General features: G+C 45.1%; 1 protein-coding gene and 1 non-coding gene across 2 annotated transcripts; both read left to right on the top strand.

The window, feature by feature from the left end:
• The first annotated feature begins 1601 nt into the window (after positions 1-1601).
• On the top strand, positions 1602-7868 carry LOC148642903 (uncharacterized). The gene is made up of 10 exons (XM_088615952.1): positions 1602-3015; positions 3239-3373; positions 3492-3626; positions 3876-3941; positions 4414-4505; positions 4627-4753; positions 4848-4968; positions 5501-5559; positions 5667-5781; positions 6347-7868. Exons 1-10 carry the CDS (start codon positions 1663-1665, stop codon positions 6361-6363), a joined length of 2220 nt encoding a protein of 739 aa, XP_088472078.1. The 5' UTR covers positions 1602-1662; the 3' UTR covers positions 6364-7868.
• A 4613-nt stretch (positions 7869-12481) lies between these two features.
• Positions 12482-12593, top strand: LOC148642904 (U5 spliceosomal RNA). Its single transcript, XR_015929381.1, has one exon. It is a non-coding gene; the product is annotated as a U5 spliceosomal RNA (small nuclear RNA).
• The last annotated feature ends 4627 nt before the right edge of the window (positions 12594-17220 follow it).

Below are 17220 nucleotides of genomic sequence, written 5' to 3' on the forward strand. Positions count from 1 at the left end.
ATACACTGGGACGGGTGGGTCGTCTTCATGGCTCAATAGCATTTCAAATACAGCACCCACTCTGCTGAAACTAAGTGGTTTACACACCAGACAGGCCCCCAAACCTCATACAACCTTACTGTGGCTGTGGCCCCTGTCTTTATTTTGTAATGAGTTTCTGAAGATAACACTACAGGTAATACACTGGGACAGGTGGGTCGTCTTCATGGCTTCATGATTTTTTGACTGTAATCAAGTGTTGTGCACTTGTGCAAGTGTCAGGCCTCCTGACCTTTCACAGTCATGCTTTGTTGTGTGAAACTTTAATTCTCTTTTTAGGATTTTTTGAACATGGGAACTTCCACCGAGATGAATGAGGTGCTCTTCAATAGCTTTTTCATCTATACACACAAGCGTATGTAACCAAGACACTCAGAACCAACAGAATCAACGTGAAGTCATAGAAAAACAAGAATGCCCCCGAGACATCTGCACCCCCCTCTTGGACCACTCTGGTATCAACACCCCCAAACCAATCCATACCAGCTAACAAGACTCAGAATCGGTGCAACCCTCCAACCTGGACCAAGAGCAGGATGGGACAAGTACCTGCACCACACTACGCACCCCTCATCCAGACCAGCAGGACAGCCAGACAGCACCATCATGACACACATAATGAGATCACTCTCTGTCAGTATGTGTAACATTCTGGGCCTGGGCTCCTCTGTATTTTGGCTGAAGGGAGTTCAACAACATTATTAAACGGACTGACATCATAATCTGACAAGATACATTGTTTAGGGGAGACTTGTCCACCCACTGTCCCCCTGGTAACGTGAAGATCATTGTCCCTTGGCTTACCTAAACCAGAATCACTTGGGTCTCCGGGGCAGATCGGTGTATGGTACAAAGTCTTAAAAACAGAACATTGTTGAATTGTCTATAAAAAACAACCAATATCCCTTGGATTTCCCAAACACAAAGCTGGAGCAAGTATACTAACTCCATACCCTTAAACTACAAAAGGCCTGTGGCGTAGACAGGGTAAACAGCCACATCATGTGACATAACTGCATGAGCCTAGTGATGAGCCTAGTTTAAAATACTCAACCCCATCCTGAAGTACGGATGTTTTCCTTTGGCCTGGAATCCAGGACTGATCACCTGACCCTAACAACTGCCGGAGCATTTGTGTGAACAGTAACCTGGGCTAGCTATTCACCAGTATCTTCAATACCCTATTACTGGCAGCTTGTCAAATACAGTGTCCTGAATAGAAGTCAGATCGACTTCATATGAAGCTGGCACATATCTGACCACATACGCACTCAACACACACTTTAAATGAACAGAAAAATAGTGACCTGTGTCTTTGATTTCTAAAAAGCAATAGGCTCTATTTTGAACAAATAACAAATATACAAACTTTCAATGTGGGGTAAGAGGTACAGTCCACAACTGATTTTTTTTAGCGTACTCAGAAAGTATAAGCGGTTTGAAAATACTTACATAAATTATTTTAGGAAGACTGTGTTGGTTTTTGTATAATTTGTGTTTGTGTTGACTCTTATTGAGATCTCCAGTCACCTGCCCTTATAGATGGAGAACAAAAGAATTTTGTACTACAGTCTTACTTTACCTGGAGGTGGAAAAAGAAAGCCTCCATTACCAGTGTCTGAAATGTTGACAACTGACCACACCATTGTCAGTATAGAACGTTGGCTACGGAAATTCATGTTTGACATCTCAACATGTACTACCAAGAGAGTGCAGCATGTAGAAACTGACTACAGCTGGGCCCTGATTCACAGTGTTCTTTTTGCCTTCAATGGGGACACCATCCATGCATACTTAAATCGTGCAATGAAAGTCTGCCAAGGCAAACTTAAGTACACAGAACTTCAGATGTTCACTGTTCTGCACCTTTGCTCTGCCCATGTCATAAAGGCTGTCTCTCAAGCAATTAGTAAAAAAACAACAGACAAAGGACTGCGAGACTTTGCAACATTTTCCTTTGCCATCCTGCAAAACAGCACAACTTTGAGTGTCGCCAGAAATGTTTTCAAACACATGTGTATTGTACTCTCAAGCAGGAGGTTCACAAATGAAGTCCAATCTAGTGTCTGCCTCCTTAACGCTTACATTTCTCAAACAACCACACCAGACCAGATGGAAAAGGAAGCAGAAGTCAAAGACACAGATGAGGTACTGTACCCAAAAATGAGAGGCAGCCTGGGCCGCTCTCCTTTCGCTGTGGAGTTCAAAGGTATTTATGAAGACAGCATATCAGCTCAAGGACATGATGACTATGGGACACAACACAATGTGAACCCCTATTTCTGTGAAGACATAATAAGATTTCTGTTGCAAAGATACATGGCACTATTTCCACTGTGGAGTGGAATTTTGTTGGGTGACCTGGCAAGATATGCTTCAGACAGCAAAAAAGACATATCAATGTCAGAGGTAGCACAAACAAGAGCCACTAATTGTCATGTTGAGACCTGGTTTGGCATTGTCAAGCATTCAATACTTCAGCACAGGAGGAAACTGAGGCCAGCAGAGTTTATTACGATAATGAGACAATCCCTCCAAGGCCGGTACAGAGAACATATAATCCAAAATGCTCTCCCCAAAAAGGTTTTGACGGCTCCATTGATCACCACTAAGACACGTCATGAACATGCACAGGAACAATGGGCAAAGAGAGCACCAGGTGTAGGCAAAGAAACAAAAAATAAATTCTACAGCGCACCACAGAAAATTCCAATCCCCAAAAAAATGAGAACACAGGAAAAAAAAGTTAGCAATAGAAATATTGAAACAAATGAAAAATCGCCAGATGACAGCAACGGCCTGCAAGTACAGCAGGGGAAAGCAGGAACCACAGAATATAAAGAATGGCAGCACAAAGAAGAAAGGAAAGTGTCACCCAAGCAAGCTGCCGTGGGCATGGCTGAAGTGATCACACCACACTGTGATGCACGCCCCATCTCAAAACTTATAAAAGAGAAAACAGATTTCAAAAAGAAGGTAGGATTTGTATTTCAAATATTTCTCTGTGTGGACATTCACTTCTTTTTCAGAGCTTATGAATGTCATCTTCTACTACTGTAGGTGTTCTTTGTCGTTTCTCTCTAACTTGTTATACTTGTTGACATACTTGTGTTATACTTGTGGTGTGTAATCTCAATTTTCATTATGTTAGGTCCAGTGATCTCTTGTGTATGCTTTTGGCTTGGTAAATCTTTTTTAGGTACACGCCCTTTGGAACATCAATCCGAGTGAATTAGTGGTTGCAGTTTTGCCATCCATACACAGTGCAGACACATATATTCTCAGACACTCGGAGTTTGTGTCTCTGAAACCAGATGAGTGGCTCATAGGCGAGGTAAGATGAAAGTGTTTGATTGCATGCATTTGTTAAGGTTTCGGAGCTTTTGTGTAATCAAATGTGTGTGAGTGCGTGAAATCACATCTTCTTCAATTGTGTTTGCTTTTTCCATAAGACCATTGAGTGTTACTTTCAAGTAGCGAAAGAATCCATGGACTTGGGGAAGAAGGTTTTCCTAATGAACCAGTACACAACTGGTGTAATCATGAGTGGGAATAGAGAGCGCATGGCTAGACAACGTTTGTCCAAGGTAAGGACATCAAACACAAATGTTGATGGATTACATTAGTGAGGGGGCAAACATGGTTTTTCACTAACTGATGATTGTTTTATCAATAGAGAAACAAGGAGAGCTACAAGCAATCAAAACAGGTCACAACTGTGCCCATGGTGCTGCCTAAAGAAACTACCTTTATAGTCAGAAATCAAAATTCAAAGGTAGCACACCATCCCTGTGAGGCAGCCTGTTGTACTAATCTTGTCATTTTTTTCATTACAGGTCAACTTTGAAAACTATGAAGCCATTATTAGCTTTTTTAACACTGGTGTCCACTGGAAATTGTTGGTAAGTGTGGTGCAGGTAATCCAAAACAGCGTAGGTTTATAATTACACCTGGAACCATTACAGTTCAAGTGATTATCCTTGTTGCATCTAAAAAAATTACAAAGTCACAATGTATGTGTTCCTCTCCTGTTAAAAAAGGTGGACATTGATAGTGAGTGTCCAAGGCAATGGTGACAGTGCACTTTTCCTAAATTATTATTGTGAATACTGCTGTGTAATGAACAGACAACCAAACAAGTCAAAGTGTCATGTAGGAAAAAAAGTACTGTTAGGTCATTTCCTGACTGTCTTTGCCGAGGTTTGCAAAATATTAAATGTTAAATAATATATAAATATAAATATTATATATATAAAATATTCAAATATTAAAAACCTTTGTTTAAACAACATAAAACTCCTGAAACTGCCTGTGTGTCTGGCCCCACATTAAATGCAACTTCATGTCTGATGATGGGCCCTTTGTTTCTTGCAGTATCTGTATGCTCCATCCCAGAAAGTCTTTGTGGTCGACCCTATGGGGAGTGATGAGATGGGAGACTCCACTGCAGCGGCAAAAAGGTTCAGGTAAGAAATCAAGCATTAGTTTCGTGGTGAAATTCTGCAGGGGCACACATACATTTCAGGTTCAAGTTCAGCATGACAAATATTTCCTCATTTATCAATAACCTATTGTTTTGATTCACAGGGACTTTTTTAAGATGCGAAGGAATGTCCTAGGAAAAGAAGACTGGTTGAATATCAACTGGCACCCAAGCGTGATTGGTCACACCAGGCAAGCAGATGCCTCAAGCTGTGGGGTCTTTGTGATGCAGGTCAGCATAACCTTTCCACGCCGAAATTTTGGACTTAAAACTATTGTATGAGAGATTTTTAGGGAAATAATTGAAACAAACTTTTGTCTGTTAGATGGGCGCAGACATCATTAACAATTTCCCGGATATTCCAACATATATCGAAATAAACAGCAGTGCCAAAGAAATGAGAAAGTTGCGGGAAGACCTGTCAATCAGAATTCTTGAGGCTTCAGGTATTGTACCATTTGATCCTCATTGCCTACGTTTCTTGGTGTATATTATTTTCCTGAAGCATGTTCTCTCTCTGTAACAAGTCTGGATGAAAAAGATTCTCAATTTATTTATATGCAGAACTCATTTGGGTATTCTTTTTGTACTATATAACACAGTGATGAAAAGTTAATTAAATCACATTTCACACAGTTAAAATTCAATGACACTTTGGCCTTCGTCGTGGTTGACACAACCATTGTCTGGGAAAAGTGTGGGTCTAAATTGCCCATAGTGAAGCAAAGCAAACTGAAACATGATAGCTGTGTTATCATGTGCCCCCTTAAAATCATAGCAACACACGCTGACGCAAAAAAGGGTAACAGGTGTTGACAGGAGTATTCTGAGACATGACAATGTGCGGTTTAAGAAGCAGTAGAACACCTAATCAGGAAAGTGCATACGAAAAGGTCTCTATCAAACTGTCTTCAATTATGCAACAATGATCTGTAGATAACATTGGAAAAATCAGTCTATTTGGCATGTTTATTATAGCTCCTCTCCAGGACATGTGCCTGATGTGTGGAGAAACACCAGTGCGGCAGACAAACTGGGTAAGTGAACATCATCTCTATCTGTATGTGTAATGTAAGCACATAATAACAAAACATGCCAGTGAAAGGTGATAGCTGAACTGATATAAGGTTTACTGTCCGTGTAGATTCAGTGTGACAGTTGTGAAAACTGGTTCCATGAATTGTGCATCTCAAAAGAAGAGTATGAAAGCGCAAAGAATGAAGTAACATGGATATGTACATTTTGCCAACCCCAGTTTGGTGAGTATGCTCTGCATGCAAACTATCACTATGAAAGGGTTTTTTAAGCAGGACATGTAGTTTTAGATTCAGCAGAAACATACAGTAGGATGACATATTTCAGTGGACGTTATAATTGTTTGTTATTGTTAAGAAGTTTGGATTGCAGGCTTGTCTTCTGGCATTAATGGTTCTATAAATTAGAGATAACTTTTCAAAAAACACACCAAAGAAGGCACACATAAAAGATTACTGATAATCTGTGCAATTTATTACATGACACAGGCATCTCAAAGATAGAATTACTGTGTCAGATTAATGATTAGACATGGATGCATCAAATCACTTACTAGGTTTCTTTCCAATAGTATAGAAACAAAGACACAACCATGAACACCTAAAAGAGCTTGCCATTTAGCACAGAAACAATATAACGTCTTGCTGTAAAAACACAAAGTAAGAAAAAAGGAGTTTGATTAAGAGAGATCTGGCAAATTGTGCAAATACCTAGATCTTGATTTGTGACCCATTTATACTCCTTGGATCCTTTGCAGTTCGTAACCCTTCTTACGGTTTTATATTTCAGGCACTGTTGATGAGTGAGCATCCACCCCCTACTCCCGAGCATTACATAAAAGACATGCTGGAAACTCAAGAAGACTGTCAACGTGTTCTCAGCAGAATTCACCTCCAAAAGACACGTAAGTACAAGTTTCAATATCCCCCCAAAAATTTTATCTTGGGTAAGAGTAAACTTTCGTACACTTTGCCAAACAATAATGAAAAACACTAGAACACAAAATCACTAGAAACCATTTGTTATCTATTGCCAGAAACCAAACAAAGTCTGTATGAAAACAGTAAAAAAGTTAATCATGACACAACACAGTCCCTTTTAAATATGATCACTACACACTGTTAACATCACTGTAGTAGTGCAAAGAAATGTAAAACGACAGTATGTCACCATGACATGATTTATGTGAAAGATTTCCAGATAAAATTGTATCCATCCTAGTAAGATAGATTAATCAAGAAATTCCACTCCGTTGTGAGAAAGATCAAAGAAAAATGGCTTCTATCAAATAGAAGTGTATCTAGGGTGATTCCTTTTTATTAGGTTTCCAAAACAGTACTCTATCTACCTTCAGACAGGGCACAGTGCTAAAAGGATTCTAACCGGAACAATAAAACACAATTGCATCATCGAAGTCCGAACCCCACTGGCTTTCAATATCGTACCATGTACATCTCCAGGAGTGGAGACTCATGAAAAAGAACAGCCTAGACACCAAAGTGATACTTTTCTTACAGTAAGGTTAAGGTAGTTGTAGGATGCTGTCTAGATCAATGAACAGATTATGTTAACAATAGCAAGCACGTAGCAGAGCATTTAGGCACACAGCCCCTAAATTGTGGAAATATATGTCAGACCTTTTTAAGGATGCCCCATACCTACAAGCATATTTAACAATGCTGTAGTCTTCTACATCGTCTCTGTAGTCTTCTTTATCCCAAGTGATCTAATTCTTTAGGAGGTGCAGAAACATAGATATCAAGTGGGTAAGTAGACAACCACGTTGCAATTGTTTTTTCTGTGTCTAACCCTTTTTTTTTCTCCACACCATGCCTGCCACTGTTCTCTCTTCGGTGCCTTTGGTTGATATTGAGCTCCGTCCCCCATGACAAGGGATCCTCCTGGATTTCTGAAGCAAGGAACCCAGCCTACAAAACTCAAGATCCTGTACTGCTCAACCCAGTGGATGGGACACACTCAACATTAACATCTAGTCTCACATAATATATGAAATAGAATTTACCGTGTCAATCTGCATGGTTGTGCATGTGAACTGTTTCAAGTAACTACTTGTCATACACAACCAGGACCTGGAGGGGAGGTCAACCATCAGGCCTTGGACCCCCAGAGATTTTTTTTCTCCTTTGGAGTTTTTTGTTTTTCTCTCCTTCGTGCCTGATGGTTACACAGTCACATCATCAAGACTGCATACCACACCTTCATTGTGATTACAGATATAGCTTATTTAAAATGTGAAATTAGGAAAAAACTAAACGAAACATGGGAAATAAAAAGAATGTAAAATCTAAAATTTTCAGATGTTGTGATGAAGCTTTTGACTCATGAATAGCACCCCCCTATCCCAGTGTATTACCTGTAGTGTTATCTTCAGAAACTCATTACAAAATAAAGAAAGGAGCCACAGCCACAGTAAGGTTGTATGAGGTTTGGGGGCCTGTCTGGTGTGTAAAACACTTGGTTTCAGCAGAGTGGGTGCTGTATTTGAAATGCTATTGAGCCATGAAGACGACCCACCCGTCCCAGTGTATTACCTGTAGTGTAATCTTCAGAAAATCATAAAAAATTAAAGAAAGGGGCCACAGCTACAGTAAGGTTGTATGAGGTTCGGGGGCCTGTCTGGTGTGTAAAACACTTGGTTTCAGCAGAGTGGGTGCTGTATTTGAAATGCTATTGAGCCATGAAGACGACCCACCCGTCCCAGTGTATTACCTGTAGTGTAATCTTCAGAAAATCATAAAAAATTAAAGAAAGGGGCCACAGCTACAGTAAGGTTGTATGAGGTTCGGGGGCCTGTCTGGTGTGTAAAACACTTGGTTTCAGCAGAGTGGGTGCTGTATTTGAAATGCTATTGAGCCATGAAGACGACCCACCCGTCCCAGTGTATTACCTGTAGTGTAATCTTCAGAAAATCATAAAAAATTAAAGAAAGGGGCCACAGCTACAGTAAGGTTGTATGAGGTTTGGGGGCCTGTCTGGTGTGTAAAACACTTGGTTTCAGCAGAGTGGGTGCTGTATTTGAAATGCTATTGAGCCATGAAGACGACCCACCCGTCCCAGTGTATTACCTGTAGTGTAATCTTCAGAAAATCATAAAAAATTAAAGAAAGGGGCCACAGCTACAGTAAGGTTGTATGAGGTTTGGGGGCCTGTCTGGTGTGTAAAACACTTGGTTTCAGCAGTGTGGGTGCTGTATTTGAAATGCTATTGAGCCATGAAGACAACCCACCCATCCCACCTGTAGTGTTATCTTCAGAAAATCATAAAAAAATAAAGGTTCCATAACCCAAAACAAAGCTGGGAATAGTCAGATGACCTGCTTAGTGTGCAAAACACTTACCTGCAGCATTGTGGGTGCTGTGGTTTAAATGCTATTGGTTTGTGAACAGAATACCCCTATCCCAGTGCATTGTGCCATATTAAATAAAAGCATGAGAAAAAGAGATTCAGAATGCAAAGCTGTGTCAGTGTTCTGTGTAAAAAATCAGTTTGAACATCATGGGAGCTGTTTTTAATAAGCTGCTGAGAAAAGAATATTTTAATCTTCCTGCTGTCAGTAGTATTGTGAATATAGTTGACCCTTACCTGAATGAAAACAGGGCGTAAAGGAAGGGTTTCAGAAATCAAACAAAGCTTTATTCCCGTGCTTACAGTCTGGGTAATGGGAGACTGCGCTGTTCTGCTTCCTATGGTCATATACGGGTTTTTCGCATGAAGCCGTATTGAACAGTATTTCTCGCGTTGTGAACGTGTGCACACAGCGGTCCCCCGGGTTCCAGTTCGTGCGTAATTACGCATCGATGAAAAACCGGAGGTTTAAAAAAAGATAATTAGCTCACTGATAGTTTGATGTAAAGGCTGTGGAAATATCCACAAGTCGTGGTCTTTAAAATGCATTTGGTTTGACGGCGTTCTGTGCTTCCATTGCGAAGATATGGACAAAAGAATATTCGTGCATGGTCAAAAAAATGTCATAAAATCGAAAAAGTAAAGGCTGAGAAAGCATCCACAATGTATTTTATACACAAAACAAGCATTCTCGCAACTCTAAGAGGTTTCGTGAAAGCGCTACAGGCGTGCCAAAATCGTTTTCGAACTTCGAGCTAACTTTACCCCGGTCAAAAAACCGACCCTTGTTAATTGGAGAAATCAATGATTTCGAATGAATTCTGTATGCGACATACACTACTGCTTGGGCACGTAACGGTGTTATATGCAAGTGCGGGACGTGAGGGTTTTCGTTTGTTCGTTTTGTTTTGCTCTGCTTTGCCTTGTTTTGCTTTCCATTGCGTTGGTAAGAGCGTAAATAAAAAGGCGATTCCTGCGATTCTATTGTAAGAGCTATTTCAAGTGCGGCGTGGTGCGGCTTTTGAAATGCTTGTGGGCATTTCTCTGTTGTTGATTCTTTTTTTGTGTGTAACAGAGTGGCATTTTCATGTCCGGACGGGGAGACTTTATCATTCCGACATGAAGCCACCCTTAAGTCCTCTGAGGCGTGTCTGTCTGCAAGGCTTGTATTTTGGAAATGTTTTTTTGAAACGGAGAATGACTTTGAAATAGGCTTCCGCCGGCGCCTCGCGATCCAGGTAAGATTGTAGCAAGAACGCAGCGGCGGCGGGGCTTTCTGTAGTCGTGGTCGAGTGGTTAAGGCGATGGACTAGAAATCCATTGGGGTTTCCCCGCGCAGGTTTGAATTCTGCCGACTACGTTGTCCACCTCCTGTCGATGTGTTCCGGCGCAAGCAAAGAAGCGTGCCTCTTTCCTATTCCTGGTGGTTTTAAAACGCCAAATCGCTTGTACCCGCTGCCTTGGAAATAAGTTCTTCATCGTCTGCGAATGGCATTTTGCAGCTGGAAGCAGATGTCGACCGTTTTTGCACAGAGCACCAAAAAAGCATCTTTTTTGAAGGCCCAGGCACTGAGCATTGGTGGTTCAGTGGTGGAATTTTCGCCTGTCACGCGGGAGGCTCGGGTTCGATTCCCCGCCAATGCAGTGGCTTTTGCAGCGAGCGGCTCCATCACTTGCATCCCCTTGCAACTCGCAACTGAAAACCCACTGAAGCTAAGCAGGTGTGAGCCAGGTCAGTACCCGGATGAGGGTGAGCTACAGGGAAAAACAAAGCTTCCAGCTGGAAGCGGTGTTAATGGTGCCGGCGGGGGGGCGCTCACCCTGAGGTCTGTGCGGGTCCCAATGCCCCAGTATAGTGATGGAGACGCTGTGTTGTAAAAGGGCGCTGTCTTTTGGATGAGATGTAAAACCGAGGTCACAGCGCTCTGTGGTCATTAAAAATGACCACCAAAACCTTTGACAAAAGCTCTTGGTAATTGATGGTCTTCAATAATGCTTCTCCTTTAGGTACATTTTAAATCAGCTGAAAAATGCTGTGAAATGGGGGGGCACTTCAGGCCAGTGTAGGATTTGGGTTACAAGAACCATGAAACTGCACGAGAAAGCCCGTACACTGAATTACACGACTTTCTATTCAAAGGAGGGCAAAAGAAATTCCCTGAGTTCGATTTTTTTGCAGCACAGATAGGAGCACTGTCGTGTGGCTGGTTAGCTCAGTTGGTTAGAGTGTGGCGCTAATAGCGCCAAGGTCGTGGGTTCGAACCCCCTACAGGCCAAGTCCTTTTCTCCTCTCTTACCAAATCTTTTAGGTTCCTTTCCGTGGTGAGATGGGTTGTCATGCAACGCTGCCACATAGTGCTGACAGACAAGAGTGTTGCGGGAGAAGAGAAAAGTGTTTGAAGATTTAAGAGTGTCTTAGGTGGAGCCAAAATCAAGTGTCACAAATGCAAATGGGAGGATTTCCAATGTTTAATATGGTAAAAATAAGCAGAAGTTATCTGCCGGTCCGGCACAGTCTGCCATGCTTTTGTCAGATACTGTAAAGTGGTGTCGAACTGGGTGTCGAACTGGAGCCCCACCGTTTGCATATGTGAGGCTCCAGTTATACATCGAGTGTCACATTAAATGACAAAAATGAAGAGAGTTAAAGCAGCTGGAGAGGTTTTCTTACAACTTTTGAGCTGACACAGTTTTGGAAAATGTTTCCTTCACGCTGCACTGTACCACATAGGCAGCCAATAGTCTCCAAAACAAAACAGAATTGACAGTCATATAATGTCCTTTAACCCCGGTTTTAAACGCAGCATCATGTCTGCCATCATAAGAATATGAGTCCAATATTTTAGAATACAGTCAGAATGACTTCTAACCTTACCTGTGGTGTCTTTAATCCCTATTGCTCAATGCATGGTGTACGTACTGCATACATGTGTCTTGAGAATGAAGAATGGGCCCCTGAGACAGTCATTTACCTGTTTCACAAATGATAATATTTTACTAGAGATTCTGTTTGGGATTCAGATGTGCATTCGGACAGCAATCCCTTTCAAGAAATGATACGTTCTGGATGAGGTCAATGGTGCTGGAACACTGTATTTAGGATGTGATTGTGTGTCCCCTGCTTCAACGCAGTGATATATAGATGTGCTCCTGTAATTTATCGGTACATGCCCAGGGCAGTAAGCAGTCTGAGGATTTATTTCCAGACGGCATAGAGCAGTGAAGCAGTGAAGTAGTGCAACACACTGGATCATTATATTATTAGAATCTATTCTACTTAAATTATTACATTATACACAACTTGAGTTCATTTTAAAAATTAAAAGGTAATGAAAGGAATGCATATACATGATGGGAGCTAAAACAGAAGTTAAGAGAGAGCAAGGACGCCTACAGGAGGTATAGGACAAGCTGCAAAGGAAAAGCTACAACCCCCGACAGCTACTCACCCACCCATCCCACACAGGTACCACTCTCCAACACCTCCGCCATTAACACCTCAGGGACTGAAAGTGCTCTGTGCACCATTTCCCAGGCCAGGCTGACCAGGCCAGTGCAACACACTGGATCTTTATATTATTAGAATCTTTCGCCTTTTACTAAAGATTTCCGTGGAGAGGAGCATGAATGAGTTCCATGTAATGTTTGTGCTTCCCTGCCTTCGGGTGGTTGCAGCGGGGCTGGTCAAAGAGAGAAAACAAAACTACTCACAATCGCTCTTATTATGGTCGTCTGCTCTGCAAGTCCTCGATCTCCGCCCATCTGATTAGCGCTCTCTTCTTTTGGGGGCGGGAAGTGTCCGGCCGCAGGGGATCTTCGGACCTCGCTTTGCATAGCGGCTTCCCAGAGTGCGCCATTTCTGGCACAGTGTGGCCGGGTGTTTTCCAAGTTATCGCACGAATTGGGCAGGCCCGCAAGCCGAGAGCTGCAGGCAATGAGCCCGGAGCTGAACGGGCCCCACTGGTCTCCCACCCAAGTACTAACCAGGCCCGACCCTGCTTAGCTTCCAAGATCAGACGAGATCGGGTGTGTTCAGGGTGGTGTGGCTGTAAGCGAAAGCCCTGGCGCCTGACTCGCTACTTGAAGCTGTGTGTGGCGGGGGCTCCGTGCCCCCCGAGCGGGACTGAAGGATCATTCGTGTGCAACTCTTTGGAAAGGAGCTGCTTTCCAAATCGCATTGCGTGCCTGGATGTTGGCGAATGCGCTCCCTTGTGTTGGCTCGTCCCGCACTGGAGGAGGACAAACAATCTGCACGGAGGAGCACCAGGCAAGTCTTCGCCAGACAAAAACCTCCAGTGCACAGCACTCTGGAAACATTTCGGGCCTGTCGCGTGTTTATTTCAGCACGTAAAGCGCACCGGTCCAACACGTCGGCCGGGCGCGCGGCGCCTCTGCCCTCTTGTGGCCTTGCGGCTTCAGAGCAAGAGGCTCCTTCTCGCTGCCCTTCCGCTGTGTTGCAGGGCCCCGAGAGGGAACCCGGAGCGCGCACTTTGTGGGGGGCGGGGGACCGCGTTCGCGCTCTGCCCCCGGTCTCTTGCGCGAGTACTAAATCTCACGGACAGGGGGGCCTCGTCATTGATTGTTACAGGTGAGACGGGGATTAGGAGGAGACCCCGACTGATGGGTAAAGGGGAGCACTAACACCAGAGGGACACCCCCGGCGTCTCTTTTTGAGAGACGCCCTGGGGTTTCCTAATGGCCAAGGAGGGTCGGGACCTCGGTTTGACGCCTCGCCCGAAGGACGGCGCCTGTTTGTGCAGCAGAGTGTCGCCATCAGGAGGCTGGGGCGTAAGAGAGCCACACAGCCCGCAGGGTGAGCGCTCCCTACTGGTCCCAGTCACACCTCTTGCAGGAGCAGCAGCAACCGGAGCTTTTCCGGGGGGGAATCTCCCATCCGGGTGCCGGCCAGGCTCACACCTGCTGGGCTGCCCCGGGGGTGAGCCCAGTCGAGAGTCGCAGGGCCAGATCTAGTCACCCGGGAGAAACGATACAAGTGAAGGATTGCTCGGCTCTCGGCACTTGAAAAGACCGACAAATGTCTCGTTCCCGCCGGAGCTGAATGTACCCGCATGTGTGGTGTCGTCTTCTTCCCCCGCCCCGCTGTGTTTGCTGTATTGTCTCTGAAGCCGGCCCCCGAGACGAGACGGGCTGTTCCTGTGCCCCAATTAACACTTTACAGGTGCCATTCCCCGGCATTGTGGCCATTGTCGGTGCTCACACGCGATAAGATAAGGCGGAGGAGAGCGGGGCATGCCCAGCGGCAGACATTCAAGGAGGGGGCAGTGCGAGGTGAGGTGAGGTGCGACACGCCGGAGCCCCGACGCAGCTAATGCGGAGCACTTGTTAGACTGGCATCGAAAGGACGTGTGCGCACGGAGCGAGCCTTCCCTGCGGCGGAGCGCGGGAACTTTCTCCCCCCCTCCCGCTGCAGGAGTTGTGTGCGCTGCAGCGGTGCCGAGAGAAAAGCACAGAAGGCAGCAGGCTCTGGAGAGCAGGTAAGAGACGGAGCCTTGTGGGCTGGCGAGCAGGCCGGTTTTTTTGGAAATTGCTGAAAAGGTTTGTTCGGTGTGTGGCAGGCGCACGTCGCGAGCTTGCGTGGCGATCTGCCGGTCTGGAGTTATGCAAATGAGGCCGAATTGCATCCCGGGACATGCTGCGAATGCGCAACGGCAACTGCAGATGTGTAGGAAACGGCGCGCTCGTTTTCTCGTTTTGCCCACACTTTTGAGTGTTAGTGTGGCGTGTGAGTGTGCGAAAGAGTGGGCCCAGGAGGAGGCGGTGGCGTGCGGGGCGAGGAGGTGGCCTAGGCTGCGCGATTTGTGCTGTGGGTGCGGGCCGCTTGCAGGGGCCTGTACAACTCATACTTACCTGGCAGGGGAGATACCTTGATCAGCCTGTAGGTGGAGTAGTTGGATTGTTTTCTTGTTTTGTGGAAGCAGTGTTTGTTTTGCAGTTCACGAAATGCAAAGTTTTGGATCCCGTATGAATGCTGTGCGTTTTGAGCTTTTGGATGACCTCTTCATGGATCGTATGCAGTTCAGCAGAAAAGTGTTGCAGAAGGAACTTGGCTTTGAACCTCGGCACTTGGATTTCATCTTCGCTCTCCCAGGTCAGAAAGCATTTGAGGTTGTTTTTGCTACCTATTCTCTGTTTGAACAATGTGTGGATGTGTTTGAGGCAAAAAGAGGGAAAGTTCCTACCCTTGAGAAGATCAACTTGCAGCCTCTGACACAGAGAGAGAGGAAAACGGTGCATGTTGTTATGTTCTCGGAAGTGGCAAAGACGGAGGACATTCACACCTGGCTTAACCAGTACTGCACCGTCCACCATGGAACTGAGGTTAGAGATGTTGACGGTATAAAAACAGGAGCAAGAAAATTTGAGGTTCGCTTGCTACCGGACAATGTAAATGGAGGCTTAAGGCACCTGCCCTCTACAATCCGGCTGGGCGCCTGCAATGGCTATGTTTTTTATGTGGGACAACCAAAGGTGTGTCGGCGCTGTGGTGCTGTGGGACACCTGGCATCGTCCTGCACTGTGAAATGCTGCAAGACCTGTGGCAAACAGGGACATTTAGCCTCTGACTGTTCAATGCTGCCAAAGTGCAATTTATGTGGCTCGGAAGGACACGTTTTTAAGAACTGCCCCCACGCCTACGCCTATAAACTCAAAATGAGAAAGGATGAGGCAGTGCTTGTTTCAGCCAAACCGGCCCGAAAAAGCCAAAGCAAACAACAAGTCAAACAAAGAACCCTTGTTGGACAAAGAGTCTCAGCCTCCAGCCAGGATCAGTCCTGCTGTGGCTCCGGGGCCGGTGGAAGAGAAATCCACTACGCCCCCACAACCGCAGACTGCACCAGACAAGCACGAGGGTTTGAAAACCCCCGAGAACAGCGAGGACCCCTCCCCCACTCCTGCTCCTCAGAACGAGGGCCAGTGTGGGGCCCCCCGGTGGAGCGGGTCCAGCGACGATACCCAGGATTCAGCGGAGCTGCTTTTCTCAGACTCTGCAAGTGCTACAGATGCCCTCCTCTCCTCCATCCAGTCCATCACGGAGGATCTGCAACAGCTGGTGGGTGAGGGGGAAGAGGAGACTGGTGCATCGGCTGCACCCCTTTCCCCTCGGTGCTCCCAGGAGCTGGACTTGAGGAAAAGGAAAAATGACTCTGTTTTCTCCCCGAGCGAGGAGGAAAGAGAGCATGGCGATGGGGACAGCTGGAACCCCTCCACCCCTCCTTCTGCCCCCTTCCTTGAAATGGACTCCGTGAATGCTTTTACTGCTGCCACCCTGATGAAGGCTCATTCAGAGGATGGCTGGCAGGAAATTGGTAAGAAGAAAAAGAAAAAGAAGAAGGTAACAGGTGAGACCAAAGAGAAATGTGTTTTGTAAAGACTGGTTCCACTTTCTTATGTAATATGGCTCTAAACATAATTTCTCTTAACACCAGAGGTATCAATGACAGAGTTAAATGCCAGTGTGGCTTTGATTACTCCAGCAGAGAGAGGGAGATGTGTTGATGTTGCAGGAGTGTGCTTTAGCCTATCAAGAGAGGTATAAAAGCTTTGAAGATAGGTGGGATAAAGGGCCTTCTGTTTGGTCAGGGGACAATAACAACAGAGCCTCTGGCGTGGCCATTCTTTTCAAAGGATGGGCTTTCAAATTGAAAAGTATTCAGAGGGTCATAGATGGCAGGTTGCTGTGTGTGGATGTGGAATGGGGGACTGTTAACCTGCGGCTAATCAATGTGTATTGTCCTACTGACGTGGGAGGAAGGGTGGAGCTACTCAAGGCACTCTCTCCCCTATTGTTAAGTAGCACAGACGTGATAGTGGGAGGGGATTTTAATTGTATCTTAGAGCACACAGACAGGCAGTCTAGCTCTCCGATAAAATTGGATTCCAGCTCACTGGCCCTGCAAAACTTAGTTCAAGACTTTAAACTCTCAGACACATATAGATGTATATATCCCACAACAGCAGGATATACATGGTCAGGGAGGAATAGCAGCTCCAGAATTGACTATTGCTTTGTCTCAGAGAGAGTGAAAGTTGTTGGGGTCACTCTTCAGCCTGTCTTCTTCTCAGATCATCAGGCTTTAGGGTGTAGAGTGGAACTCCAGGGCAGGACTGTCTTTGGCCCAGGCCTCTGGAAACTCAACACAAAGCTGCTAGAGAACGAGGGGGTAGTATCCCGCTACAAGGAGAAACTATCACAGTGGCTGTCCTTGCAGTGTCTGTACGGGTCAGTAGGAGAGTGGTGGGAGGAGGTGAAGATGAGGACAAAGGCCTTTTTCATG

The sequence above is a fragment of the Lepisosteus platostomus genome, chromosome 22, assembly GCF_059453375.1.
Source record: "Lepisosteus platostomus isolate fLepPlt1 chromosome 22, fLepPlt1.hap1, whole genome shotgun sequence".
Taxonomy (NCBI): Eukaryota; Metazoa; Chordata; class Actinopteri; order Semionotiformes; family Lepisosteidae; genus Lepisosteus; species Lepisosteus platostomus.